At 37.6% G+C, this 24075-nt stretch overlaps 1 protein-coding gene and 1 long non-coding RNA gene across 5 annotated transcripts in view; both read right to left on the bottom strand.

Moving 5' to 3' along the window:
* Positions 1–24075, bottom strand: part of EXOC2 (exocyst complex component 2) — a 227262-nt gene that overhangs the window by 38823 nt on the left and 164364 nt on the right. For all 4 annotated transcript variants that reach the window (XM_054253780.2, XM_078368461.1, XM_035295152.3 and 1 more), the window contains one exon: positions 16095–16236. In XM_054253780.2, coding sequence (XP_054109755.1) covers positions 16095–16236 — 142 coding nt within the window. The remainder of the gene's footprint in view (positions 1–16094; positions 16237–24075) is intronic.
* Positions 575–12889, bottom strand: LOC144582056 (uncharacterized). Its single transcript, XR_013533858.1, has 2 exons — positions 12743–12889; positions 575–10376 (listed from the first exon to the last, which is right to left on the bottom strand). It is a non-coding gene; the product is annotated as an uncharacterized LOC144582056 (long non-coding RNA).

Here is a 24075-nt window from a genome sequence, read left to right as displayed (position 1 = left end):
GTAAATTAAGTATTTAATAGATATTGAGTATGTAGATTAAGAGATCTGACTTCACTTTATTCTACTCTTGCTGTTCCAAACGTGTGTATTTTCATATCTGTGAATTCAAGTTAGACTAAGTTTAAACAGGGCAATGAATGTATGATTTATTTTGGCAGGTGCCAAACATAATTAGGTTTTAGACAGGTTCTCTCCCTGTTGGCCAGGCTGGACTGCAGTGGCGCAATCATAGCTCACTGTAACCCTAAAGCCCTGGCGTCAAATGACCTTACAATTTTATGGTGATATCACTACCTCACATGATTAAAAGGCAGCTTTCTAAATTCCTTTAAAAATGTACGAGGGAGAATGGAAAACTACCTTTATTTTCTGCTGAATTGATAACATGAACAAAATGTTGTTATTTCAAGGTGTTGTTTGGGGCAGTGTGAAGATATGGGTGAGGTGCAGAACTGAACTAAGACATCGCAACATAAATTTATCTAAATGCTTTAACCAAAACTGAAAGAGCAGCAAAGGTAGGAGAATTTGAAGTTTAATTATGTTAAACAGAGGAGATAGCTCTGCTTATGGATTTATTTTTTTTATTGATAGAAAAGTAAGAGCAATATATGCTCAGTGTAAAGAAAAATGTCTTATAATCCTTATTTGGTCATTCATTAGAACATTTACGAACAGGGAAGAACCACCAGATTTGGCAATGACTCTAATTAGGTGGGGGTGTCACCTTGTGAAGAAGTGGCATGGCTCCTGCCTCCTGCTTGGTCAGCAGCATCATCCCATGACTACCAGACCACCATGGCACATGTATACCTATGTAACAAAACTGCATGTTCTGCACATGTGTCCCAGAACTTAAAATAAAATAAAATTTAAAAATAACAAATAGGAGGGAGGATCCAAGATGACCAAATAGGAACAGTTCTGGATTGCAGTTCCCAGCGAAAACACAGAGGGCGAGTGATCACCACATTTCCAAATGAATTTTTACTGTGCACAGACCAGGAGATTCCTGGGCAGAAAGGTGCCATGAGTCTCCAGCATGGCTGTTTCAGCCAGCACAGCAGGTCTCCACACAAAAACTCACACAAATCCAGGCGCCATTTCAACTGGTGACTGGAACACCTGGGACACAGAGTCACCCATTCAACTGAAAAAAAGGGGGCTGAAACAGGAGTCAGGTGATCTGGCTCAGCGGGTCCCACCCCAATAAAGACCAGCAATCTGAAATACTCTGGATTGACAGTTTCACAGCAAGCATAGCTGGACCCAGGATGGTCCAGCTCTGCGGGGGTAGGGTGACCACCATTACTGAGGCAGTCCACCACTACTGAGGCAGTCCGCCATTACTGAGGTAGTCCACCATTACCAAGGCAGTCTGCCATTACCCAAGCAATCTGAATTTACCGAGGCAGACCACCATTACTGAGGCAGTTCTAACTATACTTCTATAAAAAAAACTGCAAGGAAGTTCACATAGTAGCTGGGAAGAGCCCATGGCAGCTCAGCAACGGCTCTGCTAGCAGACTGTAAATAGGCTACCTCCTTGCTGGGCAGGACATCTCTGAAAAAAGGCAGCAGCACATCAGGAACTTATAAATAAAGCCCTACATTCCTGGGATAGAGCACCGGGAAAAAAAAGGTGGTTATTAGTTCTGCTGCAGCAGACTTAAACGTACCTGCCCAGCAGCTCTGAACAGAAGAATGGAGCTCACAGCTCAGCACCTGAGCTCCTATAAGGGATAGACTGTCTCCTCAAGCAGCTCCCCAACCCCCATATATCCAAAGAGACACCTCATAAAGGAAAGCTAAGGTGGACATCTGGAGGGTATCATTCTAGGACAAAGATAACAGAAGTAACCGGCAGCAACCCTTACTGTTCTGCAGCCCCTGTGGGTGATCCCCAAGCAAGCAGGGTCTGGAGTAGACTTCCAGCAGTCCTAAAGCAGAGGGGCCTGTTACATGGAAAACTAAGAACAAAAAGAAATAACTTGATCATCAACAAAAAGGACGTCCACTCAGAGACCCCATCTGAAAGTCACCAACTACAAAGACCACAGGTAGATAAATCCACAAAGATGGGAAGAAATAAGCACAAAAATGATGAAAACACCCAAAACCAGAATGCCTCTCCTCCTCCAAGGGATCACAACTCCTCACCAACAAGGGAACAAGGCTGGATGGAGAATGAGTCTAATGAATTGACAGAAACAGGCTTCAGAAGGTGGGTAATAAGAAACTTATCTGAGCTAAAAAAACAGGTTCTAACCCAATACAAAGAAACTAAGAACCCTGAAAAAAGGTTTGACGAAGTGCTAATGAGAATCAACAGCTTAGAGAGGAATATAAATGAATTGATGGATCTGAAAAACAAAACATGAGCACTTCACAAAGCATGCACAAGTTTCAATAATCGAATCAACCAAGCAGAAGAAAGGATATCAGATACTGAAGATCAACTCAATGAAACAAAATGAGAAGGCAAGATTAAAGAAAAAAAAAGTAAAAACAAATGAACAAAGCCTCCACGAAATATGAGATTATGTGAAAAGACCTAATCTACATTTGATAGGTGTATCTGAATGTGATGGAGAGAATGAATCCAATCTGGAAAATACTCTTCAGGATATTATCCAGGAGAACTTCTCCAGCCTTGCAGGCAGGCCACTATTCAAGTACAGGAAATACAGAGAACACCACAATGCAAAGGTAAAAAGATCAATGCAACAAGAAGAGCTAATGATCCTAAATATATTCCTCAAGAAGAGCAACCCCAAGGCACATCATTGTCAGATTCACCAGGGTCGAAATGAAGGAAAAAATGCTAAGGGCAGCCAGAGAGAAAGGCTGGGTTATCCACAAAGGGAAGCCCATCAGACTCACAGTAGATCTCTCAGCAGAAACCCTACAAGCAAGAAGAGAGGAGGGGCCAATATTCAACATCCTTAAAGAAAAGAACTCTCAACCTAGAATTTCACATCCAGCCAAACTAAGCTTCATATGGGAAAGAGAGATAAAATCCTTGATAAACAAGCAATTGCTCAGAGATTTCATCACCACCAGGCCTGCTTTACAAGAGCTCCTGAAAGAAGCACTAAACATAGAAAGGAAGAACCAGTACCAGCCACTCCAAAATCATACCAAATGGTAAAGACCATCAACACAATGAAGAAACTGCATCAACTAATGGGCAAAACAACCAGCTAATCTCAAAATGGCAGGATCAAATTCGCATATAACAATATTAACCTTAAATGTAAATGGGCTAAATACCCCAATCAAAAGGCACAGAGTGGCAAATTGGATAAAAAGTCAAAATCCATCAGTGTGCTGCATCCAGGAAACCCATCTCACATGCAAGGTTACATATAGGCTCAAAATAAAGGGATGGAGGATGAGTTACCAAGCAAATGGACAGCAACAAACAAACAAACAAAAAAACCAGGAGCTGCAATCCTAGTCTCTGATAAAATAGACTTTAAACCAACAAAGATCAAAAGAGACAAAGAAGGGCATTACATAATGCTAAAAGGATCAATGCAAGAAGAGCTAATGATCCTAAATATATACGCACCTTATACAGGAGCACCCAGATACGTAAAGCAAGTTCTTAATGACCTATAAAGAGACTTAGCCTCCTGCACAATAATAGTGGGAGATTTAGTACTCCACTGTCAAGATTAGATCAATGAGACAGAAAATTAACAAGGATATCCAGGACTTGAACTCAGATCCGGACCAAGCAAACCTAATAGACATTTATAGAACTCTCCACCCCAAACCCACAGAATATACATTCTTCTCAGCACCATATCACACCTACTCTAAAATTGACTACATAACTCTTCAGGAAATGCAAGAACGAAAATCATAACAAACAGTCTCTCAGACCAGAGTGCAATCAAATTAGAACTCAGGATTCAGAAACTAACTCAGAACCACACAACTTCATGGAAACTGAACAACTGGCTCTTGAATGTTGACTGGATAAACAATGAAGGCAGAAATAAAGACGTTCTTTGAAACCAATGAGAACGAAGACACAATGTACCAGAATCTCTGGGACATATTTAAAGCAGTGTCTAGAGAGAAATGTATAGCAATAAATGCCCCCATGAGAAGCAAGGATAGATCTAAAATCGACACCCTATCGTCAAAATTGAAAGAGCTAGAGGAACAAGATAAAAAACAAACAAACTCAAAAGGTAGCAGAAGACAAGAAATAACTAAGATCAGAGCAGAACAAAAGGAGATAGAGACACAAAAAAGCCCTTTAAAACAATCAATAAATCCAGGAGCTGGTTTTTTGAAAAGATCAACAAAATAGACCACTATCCAGATTAATAAAAAAGAAAAGAGAGAATAATCAAATAGATGGAATAAAAAAATGATGAAGGGGATATCACCACAGATTCCACAGAAATACAAACCACCATCAGAGATTACTACAAACAACTCTATGCACATAACCAGTAAACCTGGAAGAAATGGATAAATTCCTGGACACTTGTACCCTCCCAAGCCTAAACCAGGAAGAAGTCAAAACCCTGAATAGACCAATAACAAGGGCTGAAGTTGAGGCAGTAATTAATAGCCTACCAAGCAAAGAAAAGCCCAGGACCAGATGGGTTCACAGCTGAATTCTAACAGACACACAAAGAAAAGCTGGTACCACTTCTTCTGAAACTCTTCCAAATAATCCATAAAGGGGGAATCCTTCCCAGATCTTTTTATGAGACCAACATCATCCTGATACAAAACCCCAGCAGAGACTCAACAAGAAAATAAAATTTCAGGCCAAAATCCATGATGAACATAGATGCAAAAATCTTCAATAAAATACTGGCAAACCGATTGCAACAGCACATCAAAAAGCGTATCCATCACAATCATGTAGGCTTCATTCCAGGTATGCAAGGTTGATTCAACATACACAAGTCTATAAACATTAATTCACCACATAAACAGAACCAAAGACAAAAATGCAGAGAAGGCCTTTGATAAAATTCAACAGTCATTTTGGTATAAACTCTTAATAAACTAGGTATCAATGGAACATATCTCAAAATAATAAAAGCTATTTATGACAAACACACAGCCAATATTATACTGAATGGGCGAAAGCTGGAAGCATTCCCTTTGAAATCTGGCACTAGACAAGGAGGCCCTCTCTCACCACTCCTAGTCAACACAGTATTGGAAGTTGTAGCCAGAGCAATTTAGGCAAGAAAAAGAAATAAAGGTATTCAATTAGGAAAAGAGGAAGTCAAACTGTCTCTATTTCCAAACGACATGATTGTATATTTAGAATACCCCATTGTCTCAGCCCAAAATCTCCTGAAACTAATAAGCAACTTCAGCAAAGTCTCAGGAAACAAAATCAATGTGCAAAAATCACAAGCATTCCTACACACCAATAACAGACTTAAAAGAAAGCCAAATAAGAACAAACTGCCATTCACAATTGCTAGAAAGTGAATAGAATAACTAGGAATACAACTAACAAAGGATGTGAAGGACCAATTTAAGGAGAACTACAAACCACTGCTCAAGCATATAAGAGGGAGAAAAACAGATGGAAAAACATTCCATGCTCATGGTTAGGAAGAATCCATATTGTAAAAATGGCCATATTGCCCAAAGTAATTCATAGATTCAACACTATCTCCATCAAGCTACCTATGACCCTCTTCACAGAACTGGAATAAAACGCCTTCAACTTCATATGGAACCAAAAGAGAGACTACACAGCCAAGTCAATTCTAAGCAAAAAGAACAAAGCTGGAGGCACCACACTACCTTATTTCAAACTGTACTACAAGGCTACAGTAACCCAAACAGCATCTTATCTTTGACAAATCTGACAAAAACAAGCAATGGGGAAGTGATTCCCTGTTTAATAAATGGTGTTGGGAAAACTGGCTAGCCATGTGCAGAAAGCAAAAACTGGATCCCTTCCTGACACCTTACACTAAAGTTAACTCCAGATGGATTAAAGACTTAAACATAAGACCTAACACCATAAAAACTGTAGAAGAAAATCTAGGCAAAACTATTCAGGACATAGGCATAGGCAAGGACTTCATGACCAAAACACTAAAAGCATTAAAAAGAAAAACCAAAATAGACAAATGGGATCTAATTAAACTCCAGAGTTTCTTCACAGCAAAAGAAACAGTCATTAGAGTGAATTGGCAACCAAGAGAATGGAAAAAATTTTCTGCAATCTACCCACCTAACAAAGGACTTATATCCAGAATCTACAAAGAACTAAAAACTGATTTACAAGAAAAAAACAAACAAACCCATTCAAAACTGGGTGAAGGATATGAACAGACACTTTTCAAAAGAAGACATATATATGAGGCCAACAAACATGAAAAAATGCTCATCGTCACTGGTCATCAGAGAGATGCAAATCAAAACCACATTGAGATACCATCTCACGCCAGTTAGAATGGCGATCATTAAAAAATCTGGAGACAACAGATGCTGGAGAGGATGTGGAGAAAAAGGAACACTTTTATACTGTTGGTGGGAGTGTAAATTAGTCCAACCATTGTGGAAGATGGTGTGGCGATTCCTCAAGGCCTTAGAAATAGAAATCCCATTTGACCCAGCAATCCCATTACTGGGTATATATATCCAAAGGACTATAAATTGTTCTACTATAAGGACACATGCACACGAATGTTCATTGCAGCACTGTTTACAATAGCAAAGACCTGGAATCAACCCAAATGCCCATTGATGATAGACTGGATTGGAAAAATGTGGCACATATACACCATGGAATATTATGCAGCAATCAGAAATGATGAGTTTGTGTCGTTTGTAGGGACATGGATGAATCTGGAGAACATCATTCTCAGCAAATTGACACAAGAACAGAAAATGAAATACCGCATATTCTCACTCATAGGCGGGTGATGAAAAATGAGAACACATGGACACAGGGAGGGGAGTACTAAACACTGGGGTCTATTGGGGGGTAAAGGGGAGGGCCAGTGGGAGGGGGAGCTGGGGAGGGACAGCCTGGGGAGAAATGCCAAATGTGGGTGAAGGGGAGAAAGGAAGCAAAACACACTGCCATGTGTGTACCTATGCAACTGTCTTGCATGTTCTGCACATGTACCCCAAAACTTAAATGCAATAAAAAATTTAAAAAAAAATCTGGAGACAACAGATGCTGGAGAGGATGTGGAGAAGTAGGAACACTTTTACACTGTTGGTGGGAGTGTCAATTAGTTCAACCATTGTGGAAGACAATGTGGCAATTCCTCAAGGACCTAGAAATAGATATTCCAGTTGACCCAGCAATCCTATTATTGGGTATATAGCCAAAGGATTATAAACTGTTCTCTTATAAAGACACATGCACACATATGTTCACTGCAGCACTGTTTACAATAGCAAAGACCTGGAACCAACCCAAATGCCCATCGATGATAGACTGGACAGGGAAAATGTGGCACATATACACTATGGAATACTATGCAGCCACAAAAAATGAAGACGTCGTGTCCTTTGTAGAGATATGGACGAACCTGGAAACCATCATTCTCAGTAAACTGACACAAGAACAGAAAATCAAACACCACATGTTCTCACTCATAGGTGGTGTTGAACAATGAGAACACATGGACACAGGGAGGGGAGTATCACACACTGAGGCCTGTTGCGGGGAACTAGGGGAGGGAATGTGGGTGGTAGGGATTTGGGGAGGGATAACATGGGGAGAAATTCCAGATATAGGTGATGGGGATGGAGGCAGCAAACCACATTGTCATGTATGTACCTATGCAAAAATCCTGCATGTCCTTTACATGTACCCTAGAACCTAAAGTGCAATAATATATATATCTATATATGGTAAATAAATAAAACAAAAATTTCAAACTGAAAAAAGAAATAAACCCTACTTGGTCATAATGTATTAGTGTTCCACTGTATGGACAATAGTGCTTTGATCTGCTAAAAATAATTATTAGAACTTTTTGTTTCAATATTTATGAGGAATACTAGTCTATAATTGTTTTTCCTTGTAATGTTCTTGTCAAATTTTTGATTTGGGGTTACGCAGGTTTCATAAAATGAGACTGAATATACTTCCTATTATATTTTCTGGTAAAGTTTACATAAAATCGATATTATTTATTCCTTAAATGTTACATTGGATTTATCAGTAAAACCATTTAGACTTGGAATTTTGTACAAAGAAACGGTCTTCATGAATTCAACAAAAAATACAGAAATTTTTCTTTCTTTTTTTTTTTTTTGAGACGCATTCTCACTCTGTTGCCCAGGCTGGAGGGCAATGACACAGTCTCGGCTCACTGCAACCGCCGCCTTCCGGGTTCCAATGATTCTTCTGCCTCAGCCTCCCGAGTAGCTGGGACTACAGGCGCCTGCCACCACACCTTGCTAATTTTTTTGGTATTTTTAGTAGAGACGGGGTTTCACTGTCTTGGCCAGGCTGGTCTCAAACTCCTTACCTCCTGATCTGCTCGCCTCGGCATACCAAGTGCTGGGATTACAGGCATGAGCCACCGTGCCAGGCGATAAATTTTTCTATATTCAATCATCTTAAAAAAAATTAAAAACCAAAAAGTTTGTCTTTTATATTTTTCCACATATCAACCATTTCTAATATTCTTTACTCCTTCCTTTAAATTCAAGTTTCCACAGAGTGCAACTTTCTTTGGCTGCATCCCTCGGTCCCTTCTACAGGAGTGCTGGGCACCCGCTGCAGTCCTGGAAAGCCCTCAGATCTGGTTGGTGCAAGCTCTCCTCCTGCAAGCGTTCAAGCGCCCTCTCCAGTCTGTCTGCTTTTGATGGCTCTCCAGTGCCTCTCACAGCTGGGTTTCTCTATTCTATGCAGAGTTCAATTTTTAAGTGTAGAGGGGTTAGTCTGATAAGTTCTTCCTCTATTGCTGAAACCAAAATTCCTCTGAAGCTTGTATTTTTTATTCTGTGGTAGTTCTAATTATAAAACATGCTACATTTTGTCATTAATTTTAGGATAGTTCCATCACAGGCTACATAAAGGCACTGTAGAAACTTTGTAAGTATAGTGTAAGATAGTGCTACTATTAAGCTAATTTTACTAGGTTTTCCTTCATAAATTTAGTTAAAGTAGAATTTATTCCATTTTCAAGTGTCTAATAAAATGCTGAACATTGTTCAATGAGTGTTCTTGCAGTGACTAGAAGAGGCTCTCCTCTAGACTGACATGAAGACATTATGGTGTAAGTCAGCAACTAGGATTCCAGAAAATATCAGGGAAAACTGTCAAATTCAAATGACTTGTTGAAACCTAAATTCACCATGTATGCCATTTCTTTATCAAACCAACGGTGTGTCCAAGAAGAAAACAAGTTAGTATTAAATATGCCTGTTCTTTGTGGGTATGCCATCTCCATAAAATTTTTCATTTTTTTAAAGACAGAAATTTCTTTTTAAAAATGAAATTACATATATTCCTCCCCAATATTTTTAAAAACATTTAAAGTAGAACATTAAAGTTCTCTAGCATGCTCCTTCCTACCCCCTTTCAAGATATGTTTATATATGTCAAATAATACATATGAAATTGAAACACTGTCTTTTTCAATAAAAATGAGGAAAGAATGAATGAATGTTTCCTTAACCAACCTTTTCTACCAATATATGGACAGTTCCCCACATATAGGAATGTATTTATCCATCTATCCATCTCACCACTTTTAAAGAAAGCATAGTAGTTGGAGAGATATATAATAATTTATTTAACCAGTTCATTATTAATGGGCATTTAGGCAGTTTTACAGATTCTGCATACATTAAAAAATGCTTCAATAAACATGACTGTAAATAAATCTTTACTTACTTCTGTAAAATGCTCCTTAAGACAAATTCTTAGAAACGAAATTTCTAAGTAAATTCTATACGTATATATGTGTGTATACACACACACACACACAGATATACACATACGTGCTAATTTACACTCCTAGAAAGATAATGGAATAGTTTGTTTCTTTGTACCTTTGCCAAAAAGCAGGTATTATCAAGCTTTACAATATTTGTCAATCCAGAAAGTTTCAACAAAATGATACCCTAATGCTATTTTAATTTGCATTGAGAGTCGATGAATTTTATCCTATTTTTATATGTATTGGCCATATTAGTTCTTTTGTGAATTTCATGACTTGTATCATATCTATATTTTTCTTTGTAGATTTCTAATGGAGGCTCTTAGTTTGTTGTGTAGCAACACAACACAATGCCTAAAATTAAGGACTGCCTAGATTTGAACTCTGAACCCTTACCCTGCCACTTCCTAGCTACATGATCTTGAGCAAGTCACTTACCTTCTCTGTGCTCAGTGGCTTCATCTATAAAATGAGAATAAAAATACTGCTTACTTCTTGAGGTGCTATTATGCAGATTAAATCAGATGATTTCAGCAAAATCCTCTACCTTGCACATGGTATATTTGCAATAAATGCTGACTATGTTCTTAAGCATGTATACATATTTATGTGTGTATAAATGCATGTATAAGGAATATATGTATGTATAAATTCACATATACATGTAACATACAACTTATTTTATAAGGACCCCCAAACATTTTAATGATCCATTTTCTCAGAGAGCTACATTAAGCTTTGAGGTCTGTCTATAGTTTTCCATTTTTTGAAAATCAAACAAAAATTACACTTTCTCCCTACCTCCATTCTTGCAGCATTTTTCTTATTCTCTAGAAACTCTAAGTTGGGCCTGAGTTTTTAATGATTTAAGTTACGAGATGCAAGAGGCAACCTAATGTGCAATGTTCTTATTCTCTATAACCTCTAAGCTGGGCCTGAGCTTTGAATGGTTTAAGTAACAGGATGCAAGAGGTAACCTAATTGTACAGTGTCTCCTGTAGAATTCAGTGAAAACACCTGCAAAATACATTCCAAAAGTAAAGACCTTAAAATAAAATTGAACAAACATAGACTTAAGAAGAGCTGTGCCTCTGCCTCGGTCTCCATAATTAGATTTACATTTTCTTTCTCTTCAATTTGTTGGAAAATGCTGCTTGGCACACTGCTTGGACAATAGACTTATAAGTCTTGCTCACTGACAGAACCACGCACTCTGAACCTGTGCTCTGGCGCATCACTGAGGGAGGGGAGGTTACTCTACTCTAGGTTATACACATCACATATGGAAGCAAACAACTCTGCTATTATTTTTATAATGGTCCTAGACATACTCATGTCACAAACTATATAAAGTTTTCCCCTTCCCATTATAACTTCAATTACTGTAATTAATAAAAGAGCATTTGAATTAAAAATCAGCCGGGTGCGGTGGCTCACACCTGTAATCCCAGCACTTTGGGAGGCCAAGGTGGGTGGACGAGGTCAAGAGTTCGAGACCATCCTGGTCAACATGGTGAAACCCCGTCTCTACTAAACATACAAAACATTAGCTGGGCATGGTGGTAAGTGCCTGTAATCCCAACTACTCAGGAGGCTGAGGCAGGAGAATTGCCTGAACCCAGGAGGCGGAGGCTGCAGTGAGCCGAGATCGCACCATTGCACTCCAGCTTGGGTAACAAGAGCAAAACTCTGTCTCCAAAAAAAAAAAAAAAAAAAAAAAATCAGATTACTATTTACTTATATAAGCTGATTAGATTTAAATTCATTTAGTAAATACCTTTAAATAATATATATTAATTTTTATGCCTTTTGATAGAAAAAATAGTTAAACCCATATATGAGAAAACTTAAAGAAATACTTTTTCTTATTTAATGTTTTAAAGACGTGAACTTCAATATGTATTTGTAAAAACCAACAATTTTAATTTATTTAAAATTTATAAAATTCAAATACTAAGAACTCTTAGTAATTGTGGATAACAACAATTAAAATCTTAAGAACAGCAGTTTTGTGACTCAGAATTAACCAGAATAATCTTTACTGACATATACACAAATAAAGAGGTGACACCAATCTATCCAACGGTCAGATTTAAAAAAAACATAGCTATGGCTTTAACGGATATCTATTCTTGAATCATGAAATTAATCAACTGGATTTTTTTTAATCACTACATATAGTATCAGAAACTAAATTTATTGCTAACTACAGCAATAAGTAATCAGTTACCGATATGATTTGCAAATTTAGTTTCTGAAGATGAAAATTCTGAAGATAATACTAAAGTTGTTAATTGAAATTATTTTGGAAGATTAATAGTCAAACTACTTTGGCTGTTCACTTTACACAAATTTCAACTTAAGTCAGCTTTAAACAAACTAAAAATCACTATATGACTATGCAAGGCTGAGGTTCAGTTAGGAATCAAGAAGTCAAAACTATACAAAGAACAGAACTAAATACAGTTCATAAAAGTGAAACGAACACCAACAACTTCTACATGTTTTTGGAATATGAGAAAGAGTAAATAAATTGCTGACAGTATGGTGTCATGTGCCATTTGCTTATGAAAGAAAGTTTATCTTAAGAAAAAAACAAAACCAAGAAATGAAGCTATGTTACAAAAAACAAAAAACCTCACCACTTAATGTCACACAGCCAGTAGAATCTTAATTTTGTATTAAAGATTATCTAAGGTTAAAAATTATTATTAAGATCAATCTCAGGATTACATGTAGGCTCTGACCCTAATTCACAACAGAGGCTTGTACTAGTTCAATATCCTGGTTGGAAAATATGAAGGTCATAGAGAAAGGACTCTGGGTACCTTAAATAAATCCAGTGAGGACTTGGAAATTGCAAGTCGTGGTTAGTAACTGGATGCAGTGGAAACCTAAGATCCCTGTTAGTCCAGCAATGCCTCCATTCACCCTCCGTCCTGGTTACTGCTCACTGAAGTGCTGTCATGGGATCCAAAGACACATGGTAATGGTCAGCAGCCCCTGCATTTGAAGTACTGTGACCTAACAATGCACTGCAGAGAATGGGCCTGCATAGATGTCTACTTTCCGAAGATACCTTGGAGCAGGTGGATGGGAAAGGCCTGCCTTCTACCTGACAGACATTCTCAACTGTCCTTGCCAGTTTTCAGCGCACACTAAAGACATCTCAGCATTTATTAAGGGAGGCATCAGGTCTGAGGACTGGTGAAGAGAAGTCATCCTCTGCATCAGGGGCAAGTAAATCCTGTTTCTCAGTAACAATCAGGGATTTCAGTGACAACAGAGAATAACCACTGTTTGTGGAGACTGAAGCTTGGTCACCCATTCTAAATTGTTATAGTAATCCCTGAAGTGTAGGAAAATCAGGCTGTGTCACGATTTTTTCTAATCTCAAAGAAACATCAGAAATGATTTAATAAACTTGAACATAACCAAGTATGATAAGAATGATTTCAGTGTGAACAGTTAATGTACTTAGATGCTAATCACAGGAAAAGATATGAACTTTAACAAAATTCATTTAAACTATTCCTGAACAACGTATTACTTTTTGCATAGTGATGCAAAGTAATACATTGTACAGTAATAAACCGTTAAACAGAATTGCTGATGTAGTAGATGTGTGAACAGTTAATGTACTTACACGCTAATCACAGGGGAAGACATGAACTTTAACAACATTCATTTGAACTATTACTGAACAATGTATTACTTCTTGCATGGTGATGCAAAGTAATATATTGTTCGGTAAGAGTTTAAATAGTTAAATAGTATTGATGATGTGTTAGATATACTTGACAATTGCATTTTAATTAAAATGCAATTGCTCAAATTTAGAAAGTGTATACAACTACCATATGAGAATTCACAAATGACAAGAAAATGAGCACTCTAACTCATTTTAATTCATTTCAACAAATACGAACATCCACTGTGTATTATTTATTTAAAAGTGAATCAGAAGAACAGTAGAAACTAGAACACTGTATGATGTACTTTCCTACCGAAAAAATGTTGAGAAAAATCAGGCAAAAGCATATAACAAACACTTGGAAGAGACGGAGCAACAGGCACATTTAGAAAGATGGTATATTATTATAGAAAACTGCCAATCTTCATTGACTCCACAAAAATACACCCATCAGTTGGGTGTCAGAAACTGCACTGTGCTAAAAACTCAGAACCACACACCCAAATGCCAGTCCCTATGCTGAGGCTGTCCAGTAAGGAGGTAGACAATGACAAAACATTTTCTGCGGGCACAGAGAGTTGTAAACTGATCTAGGAGCTCCACAGATGGAGGAAGGCCAGCATGACCCGGAGACATGCAGGGATGGGCCGGGTGGGCTCCCAGAGGACATAGGGCCTGAGAGGTTAGGGGAAGGGGCAGAGGTGAGAGGGATTGGGCACAGGGTTCACAGTGCATGAAGCACCCAGCCTGTCTACTGTCTGGGGGAGCCCATGGAGAGGGAGGTAACTCAGAGCAAACGCATCTGTGGCCTCCACAGTGGTGACTTCCGCATCTGTAGATTCAACCAACCATGGATGGAAAATATTCTGGGGGAAAAAACAGATGGTTGCATCTGTAGTGAACATGCGTGAACTTTTTTTCCTTGTTCTTATTCCCTAAACAATATAGTATAACAACTATTCGCAAAGCGCTGACATTGTATTGGTAGTTACAAGTAATCTAGAGATGATTTAAAGCATACAGGAGAATGTGTGTAGGTTACGTGCTAATATGACACCATTTCACACCAGGAACTTAAGCTTCCAGGGAATTTGGTACCTGTGGGGATGCTACCTTGTCTGAGAAGTCTGGGGTCAGCCACCAGGAGAATGAGCCTCTCTGAAGGGTTTTCAGCAGGGGACTGACAGGATCCAATTTATATTTTAGAAAGATGAGCTTTTCAAAAAGGCAGAGGTTGAGTCTAGCTGGAGAGGCTGTGGGGTAGTGCACTGGAGCAGTGGGCAGGGTGCCAGGGAAGAGGCTGGCACAGCACATCTTCCCAGGTTTTACTATCATGGAAAGATATTTTAAGAATTTTAAGCAAGATACTGACAGAGTCTAACTTAGACTTTACAAAGATGTACTGTGAGGGTATGAACTGAATCTGGCTTGGGCACAGTAAAGTGTGTGTACAGAAAAGCACAGGAGGAATAAAGGCTTGCATGACTGCCATGACTGTGAGTTCAGACAATTCAGTAACTGCGGTCACATTAAGAAACTGTGGTTAATTGAATGATTCCGGTTTTTAGTTTAGACTTTTGGCATCACTATATGTGCACACTATACAATAAAAACCAAAGGTGTGTAAACAATAAACAATTTTATCATGTTTAGTATAAGCGCTACACAATAAAAACAAAAGGAGATTAAAGTGATTAGTCAAAACAATGAAGATAAACCCAAACCTGTTAACAACTCACTGGTTTATCTACATATATATACCCACGAAGAACCCATGTCTGATATGAGCATGACCGCTTCTACATAAACCACTTCTCTACAAAAGTGCCAATGGGCAGCTTGGTTTGAGGTATTCCACGCTATTTTATACAAAGAAACAACTATTTGATCAATCAAAAGTTTATTTGATTCAGAAAGCAATAGTTATTTAAAAAATATACATTTTGAAGTGATTCAAGTGACTTTCATTTGATATCACAAAGATAATACTTGAACTGTATCATTCATCCTTCTGTGGCTCAATTTTCATTGCTAAATTACTATAATAATCTCACTCCTACACATTTTTCTTCTCTCCTTCACCTTTACAGCATTAGGTCTTACATAGATGTGACCAGATTTCTTTAACACATTTTTTGATGATGTTCACAAGGTCATTGCATGAAACTGTCACTTACAATCACTCTATTATATCTATACAAAAAGATCATAGGAAGCAGGCATGCATTACTAAAATGATCAATTATTATAAGGTATATTTAATTATTCTCTAGAACTTAAAAACAGCTTTAAGCTACTAATAATAAATAGTGTCCTAATTTCCAAACTAACCAAAAAATGGATTTAAGCAAATAAGCTGAAATCAAATTAATCTCTCACTCTCAGTAGATATGAGAAAAACGAGAATAAAACGAAAAGAATTCAAGCATGTATCAATTGATAAAAGCATATCCACATCTATTACTCAAGAAACTTTATTTACTTACCTGTTGGAGGCAGGCAGTCTTTCCAATCAAAATAGCCTGCATAAATTCCAGGTTCTAAGGAGCCAACGATGGGATCTGCTTTCAACTCGATGTAATTTTCAAAGAGTCTTTGATCTAGTTCTTTCAATGACGCCATGCTGACCTATGAACACATAATAAAGAGTATGAGTTGGCTATTTGAGGGTGATGGAAAAAGTAAAATAATGTTAATGACACTTCAGACTACATTAAAAGCACTTATTAATTTTCCTACAAAAACTCATGATTTTTATTTCATGTATTTTCAGTAATAAAGATCTCTTTTAACAGAGCTATTTTGCAGGAGAAAAAAATAACCCCACACATGGACTATAGGTTACTGCATTAGTCTGTTTTCATACTGCTATAAAGAACTGCCTGAGATTAGGTAATTTATAAAAGGAAAGAGGTTTAATTGACTCACAGTTATGCATGGCTGGGGAGGCCTCAAACAACTTACAATCTTGGTGGAAGGCAAAGGGGAAGCAAGGCATCTTCTTCACAAGCTGGCCAGAAGGAAGCGCCCAGTGAAAGGGGGAGAGCCCCTTATAAAACCATTAGATCTTGTGAGAACTCACTCACTCTCATGAGAACAACATGGGGGAAACCGCCCCTATGATTCAATTACCTCCACTTTGTCTCTCCCTTGACACACGGGATTATGGAGATTACAAATTAAGATGAGATTTGGGTGGGGACAGAAAGCCTAACCATATCAGTTGTTTTTGAAAATACTAACCTCTCATTTCGATAAGCAGAGCAAGAGGCATTATAAACACAAGACTGTAATAGCCAGTAAACTACAATTAAAAAGGAATCATTTAAAATTATGTTTCTTCATATTAACTAATTCATTTGAAAAGCGTTACCAATAGAAAATAAGCCTGTTCTGACACTCTAGCAACCTCAGTGCAGCTCCCTTGGCTTCTCCTTCTAGTTACAGCTCTGCCTGTGTGGCCTGGGAGTGGCCACGTGCTGGTCAGGCCTTAGACTCCAAGGCAACTCCACAGAGGCCAGATGCAGGACTCGCTGTTGTGGGCAAAAGGAAGCAAGGAAGACCCTTATTAGAAAGTGTTGTCCTTGGCACAGTTCAGCCACATGGACTGTGGGCTCCTGATGGGAGTGGGAACAGAAGAGGGTAAGGAGGCTAGCATCAGCCCTACATGAGTGTGACTGGTCTCAACAGCACCAAGAGGTCAGAAGCGGAAGAGAGGGGAGGCAGAGACCCAAGCATGGAGGATGTGGGAAGTTTGAGGTATGGAGAGCCTGTGGGCCTGGTTACTCTGCAGGGGCCTAGTGGCCGTTCTGCTTCTGTATCACTGGCCTGAGAGGGACAGGCTTCTCTCCAATACCAGGCCTGAGCTGCTACAAGCTGACCGTGAAAAATAAACACACACTAAGGGAGTCAGCTGCTATGCATAGGAACACCCATCAAGAAGTGAAATTTAGCTGAAGAGACAAGCAACAACTTGAACAGAAAAATAAAGAAAACTCTTATGGAGATTAAAGTATACTACCAAAATGAGATTTCTAGAGGTGAAATATATGATTTCCAAAGCTAACAACTGAGTAGATTAACAGAAGGATACTGGTCACTGTTAAGACTGATCTGAAGTGCTAGAACTACTTCAAAATATAGAATAAAAATGTAAAGAGATGGAAATTATGAAGGACAATACTAGAAGATGAACCCAGGAGCCTTAACATGCAAAAAATACAAATGCAAGTAAAGAAATATAAGCAGCTAGAGAAAAGGTATTAATTACACAAGCAGTAGAAGAAAATTTAACTGGATCTGAAGAAAGACACAAGTTTGCAACTTCAAATAGGCTTGCAGAGTGCCAGGCTAGACTGGTAAGACAGCCTACACATCTAGTCGACTACTGTTAAAGTTTCTAGTTTCTAATACATTATTCTAAATAAGAGAGGAAATGGCAGTGGGAGACTGACTTTCAAACTTCTAGATCAAAAGAATAATTTACTTACAAAGAAGAAAGAACTGGTCTGATTTCTGACATGCAACACTGTGACCTGAAATCACTGGACTAAAATCTACAGGAATGAAAGAACAGAACCCAAGAATCCTGTATTTGGCCAGTGTGTCATTCTCTCAACAGAGTCAAAGAAAGATATTTCTGGATATGCAAGGGTTCAAAGGGTACTTCACCTACGTAATGAGAAAAGGCTCTAACCTAAAATCAAATAAATCAGATCAAAGAAGATGAACTACTGAGGATAACAGTGACAGGCAATGAATTCTGAGTTTCCTCTCGCCTTTCTCTCTTTCTCTACTATCTATAAACACAAACCAAAATAGATAATTAAAAGGAAATGATAAAGAAATCAGTTTTTTTTTAAAAAAGGTAAATATTAGAGAAAACCACCAATGCCAAAAGTAGGTTTTTTGGTAATAAAATAAAATAATAATAATGATAATAATGATTAGCCAAGCATGGTGGCGCACACTTGTGGTCCCAGCTATTTGGAGGCTAAGGTGATAGAATTACCTTAGCCCAGGAGATCGAGGCTACAGTGTGCTATGACTGAACCACTGCACTCTAACCAGGGCAACAGAGCAAGACCCTACACCTATGTAACGAACCTGCATGTTCTGCACATGTATCCCAGAACTTAAAGTATAATTTTTAAAAAGTGTAACAAAATCTAAAATTTTTAAAAAATTTAAAAGGAATAACAACAAAAATGATAAGCTCCCAGGCAAGACTGATGAAGAAATAAAGAAAAAAACCCTTGTGTATTGCCAAGAACAGAAACGGAAAAGGAAACATTCCTATAGATCCTAAATATTAAAAGGATAGTAAAAGGACATTATAGTTTTATGTCATCAAGTCTTGACAACATAGAGGAAATTGCTAATCTCCTGAAAAACACAACCTTCAAAAACTGGCACAACTAGTTCTATATTTATTAAATTAATTGAATCCATTATAGGCAAGGGTTTGCACAATTGAATACTTCAGGCCCAGATGATTTCATTGGTGATTCTATACCAGGCATGTAAGGAAGAAATTACAACAAACACAAACATTTTCATAAAATAGAGGCTGAAAGCATTTCTTATTTTGTTTAATGAAGCCAGTATAACCATAATATCAAAGGTGACCAAGATATTGTAAGAAAAATATTACACACCAATAGCCTTTATGAACAAAGACATAAAAATCCAAACGAACTATTGGCAAATAAAAACTAGAAATACATTTTAGAAATACATGACACAGAAGTGGTATTTTTTTCAAGAGATGAAGAAAAAGCACTTGAGAAAACTCAATATACTTTCATGATAAAAATTCTCAGTAAACTAAGAATGGAAAGAAAATCAGTTGTGTAAAGGGCATCTGCAAAATGGTACGGATATAGAATGCTTTCTCCACAAGATCAGGAATAAGGCAAAGGCGTCCCCTTTCACCACTTATTTCAAGATTATACCAGAGGTTCTAGTCCATGAGATCTGGCAAGAAAAATATACCAAAAAAGCAAAAGTAAAACTGTCTTTATTAACAAAAGACATGACTACATATTTAAAAATCTAAGCAGGTTGACAAGCTAATGGAATAAGTAAATTTATTGAGGCAGCAAAGCCAGTAACAAAAATCAATTATATTTCTATATAATAGACACAGAAGAATTATAATACCATAAAAAAACCTAGGAATAAATTTAACAAAAGATATGGAAAATCTCTACTGGAAACTACAAAATATTGCTGAAAGAAATTAAAGATGGCTTACACAAATAAACAGGATGAACAATATTGGTAATTTTCTCCAAATTGATGAACTTCTAAAAGGCCTTTCCTTGGTAAAAATTCACAGGCTAAAATTTATATATAAATGGAAAGGACCTAAAACAGCCAAAACAATTTAAAAAGAACAACATTGGAAGGATAAATCTGTCGTAAATAACACGAGATATTAGCATAAAGATAGACATCGTAGACCTAAACATAAACGTTAACATTACAAAACTTCCAGGAAAAATATTCGAGACATTGAAGCAGGTAAAGATTCTGACAACATATGAAAAGCATTAAACATTTTAAAAGTTTGATACAGTGGATCTCATCAAAACTAAACAGTTCTGCTCAAAAGATATTATAAAAACAAAACAGCCACGAACTGAAAAAATATGTATGTGTGACAAAGGACATATAGAGCCTTTTAAAAATCACAAATAGAAAGATGACTAATCCAATATAAAAATGAGCTGGGGTTAAACAAGCACTTCAAGAAAGAAACTACCTGAATATATCTGAAAATACAAGAAAAGGTACTTAATATCATTATTTATTAGGGAAAGCCAACTAAAACAACAATGAGTTTGGCTAAAATAAAAAAGATGGGTAATATTAAGTGCTGACTAGGATACAGAACAACTGGAACATTCATGTTTATAATTGATGGAATGTACACTCTGGAAAACTACTCGGAGTTCCTAATCAGCCTGTGCTACGACCAACAATTGCACTTCAAGGTATATATCCAAGATCAGTGAGTACAAGTCGAATACTTGTAAGTCCACAAAGAGACTTACAAAGAATATTCACTGTAACTTTTATCCATAAAGACCTAACACTGGAGACAACCCATCACCATGAGAACCATTAAATAAAATCTGGTTATCCAAACTCAGCAATAAAAGGAAATGAATCACTGGTACACACAAATTGGATGAATCTCAAAAAAATTATTAATTTATAATAAAAGAAGCCAGATACAAAAGACTACAAACTGCATGAAACTTCACATAAAGTTCTGGGACAGGCAGAATGATTCTCTGCAAATAGCAGTTGGAACATTGGTGAGAAGGGAGCCTACTGAAATAGGGCACAAGGGAAGTCTATTTTACCTTATTTTCTTTAAAAAGAAGGTAAAAGAGGAGTTGAAAATAAACGGATGTGCAAATTGTTAATAGCCAAATGCTACAAAAAGAGAGTAGAGTGGCAGTATTAATGTGTGACAAGGCAGGACCAACATCAGGAGTACAGAGCTCCTAATTTTTGTTGTGAGATTTTAAAAAGATAATTCAGGAAACTTACACAGCACACTGAAAGCAAATATGTAAGAAATGCTAGCAGCTATTTCTATTATCTCAACGGCCTCATTTTCACTAACGACCAATTCACACCAGCTGCTGAACATAAATGTTAACTGAGTCTACTTGATTCTTGCTCAAAAAGCAAGGATGAGATCCATCTACCATTAATCACTACCCAAGAGTGAGGGAAAAACATTAAATTTAAAAACATCCCAACACTGGTTGGGCGAGGAGGCTCATGCCTGGAACCCTAGCACTTTGGGAGGTCGAGGTGGGAGGATCACAAAGTCAAGAGATACAGACTGTCCTGGCCAACGTGGTGAAACCTTGCCTTTACTAAAAATACAAAAATTAGCTGGGCTTGGTGGTGTGCACCTGTAGTCCCAGCTATTCAGGTGGCTGAGGCAGGAGAATTGCTTGAACCTGGGAGGTGGAGTCTGCAGTGAGCCAAGATCCTGCCACTGCACTCCAGCCTGGGGCAGAGTGAGAGTTGTCTCAAAAAACAAAAACAAAAAAAATCCTGACACTAAGGAAATCAGTCTAATAGGAGAGGAAGAAAAGCAAGCATTTACAATACAATGTATTTAAGGAATGCAGTGGTTAAACAGAGAGGGAGTGCTTAAGGGCCACCGATGGTGAGGAGAAAGGCTGCAGAGTGGAGATGTCTGAGGGTACAGTGGCCTTTTAGGGCAGGTGTCTCTAACAGAAACAGGTGCCTTCTTCAAAAAAGGTAACAATTTTATTTATTTATTTATATTGCATTTTAGGGTTTGGGGTACATGTGAAGAACATGCAGGATTGTTGCATAGGTACACACATGGCAGTGTGATTTGCTTCCTTCCTCCCCATCACCTATATCTGGCATTTCTCCCCATGCTATCTCTCCCCAACTCCCCACCCCCTGCTGTCCCTCCCTTATTTCCCCCTGATAGACCCCAGTGTGTGATGCTCCCCTCCTGGTGTCCATGTGTTCTCACTGTTCAACACTCGCCTATAAGTGAGAACATGCGATGTTTGATTTTCTGTTCTTGTGTCGGTTTGCTGAGAATGATGTTTTCCAGGTTGATCCATGTCCCTACAAAGGACATGAACTCATCCTTTTTGATGGCTGCATAGTATTCCATGGTGTATATGTGCCACATTTTCCCTGTCCAGTCTATCATCGATGGGCATGTGGGTTGGTTCCACATCTTTGCTATTGTAAACAGTGCTGCAATGAACATACATGTGCATGTGTTGTTATAGTAGAACAATTTATAATCCTTTGGATATATACCCAGTAACAGGATTGCTGAGTCAAATGGAATTTCTATTTCTAGGTCCTTGAGGAATCACCATGCTGTCTTCCACAATGGTTGAACAAATTTACACTCCCACCAGCAGTGTAAAAAGTGTTCCTATTTCTCCACATCCTCTCCAGCATCTGTTGTCTCCAGATTTTTTAATGATCGCCATTCTAACTGGCGTGAGCTGGTATCTCAATGTAGTTTTGATTTGCATTTCTCTAATGACGAGTGATGATGAACATTTTTTCATGTTTGTTGGCATCATGTATGTCTTCTTTTGTAACGTGTCTGTTCATATCCTTCACCCACTTTTGAATGGGCTTTTTTTTCTTGCAAATCTGAAAAAATTTTGCAATCTACCCATCTGACAAAGGGCTGATATCCAGAATCTATAAAAGATAACAATTTAATTGTGTACAGACAGTCCTGACTTATGATAGTTCAACTCATGATTTTCCCAATTTACCATGGTGCAAAAGCAATAGGCATTCAGTATCCTCCCTGGCTTATAATGTGCTACATATCAGGTTAAACCCACTCTAAGTAGAAAATACCGTAAGTAGAAAATGCACTTACAATAATTTCAATTTTGGAAGTCTATCTGGAGGTAGCCCCATCCTAAGTTGAGGAATATCTGTATTCAGAAATAGACTTACTCACTGAATTTGTACATATTAGCACTGAGGAGAGGCTTTCAAAGCATTTAAAAAACTGCTGGTAATAATTTAGAGAAGTAAGGCATATGTGGAGGCAGAATTTTGGTTTAGTGGCCAATACTACCTAAGATAAACCACCATTCTACCTTTCTTAGCAGCAATCACGTAAACTGAACAACATTTTCATCTCATGTACCAGGCATTTATTCCAGCCAATGTGCCCAATGCACAGTCCTGGAGAAGAGATGCCTAAGTGATTGTCATATTTCCCTAATTTCTATACTGTTGTCTTCAACTCAGTCAAAATGGTTTAAAAGGTAAAATCATTATTTTGATGTATTTTAATGTTTCCAATTTAAGATTTCAAATTTGTGATTTAAAAAAATTTTTGGTAATAATGTTTTTTTCAAGAGTATGCTTCCTAGAAAGAAAATAAACAAACTATTATTTTCATTCCAAATGTGACAGAAAGACTGCCTTTAATTTAGCCATCTATATAGAAATAAGGTCATCAAACTATCACCAGAACATTTATCCAAGTGAATCTGGATAACTAGGTTCAGACGAATTAAATTTTTTTAGCTCTTTTCAAATGATGGCAGGACAGGTGGCAAACTGACATTTCTTTATATTACTGAACCACAACTTGTCAAATATGGACAAAATAAATGCCAAGTAAATAACCAATTTTAAAAAAACAAACAAACTCTTAATTCCTAGGAGAAGTATTAACAGAAAAAAGAACACTATAGACGAAACAGGATATACTGTCACCCTGAAACAGGATAGCCCATGTCTCTCTAGCACTTGTTAGTGAGGGCTTCCAAGCCTCACTTCTTTCACCTCCTGCTGTGGTTCTAACCTGGTGTTTTACTAATCTTTAGTGCATCCAAAACATGAGTGTGTCTTTTCCTGTGATTTTTCTTTTTTTGAGATGGAGTCTTGCTCTGTCACTCAGGCTGG

The sequence above is a fragment of the Callithrix jacchus genome, chromosome 4 (genome assembly GCF_049354715.1).
Source record: "Callithrix jacchus isolate 240 chromosome 4, calJac240_pri, whole genome shotgun sequence".
In the NCBI taxonomy this organism is placed as follows: Eukaryota; Metazoa; Chordata; class Mammalia; order Primates; family Cebidae; genus Callithrix; species Callithrix jacchus.
The sequence above is the reverse complement of the archived record's forward strand: the minus strand, read 5'-3'. Positions and strand labels throughout refer to the sequence as shown.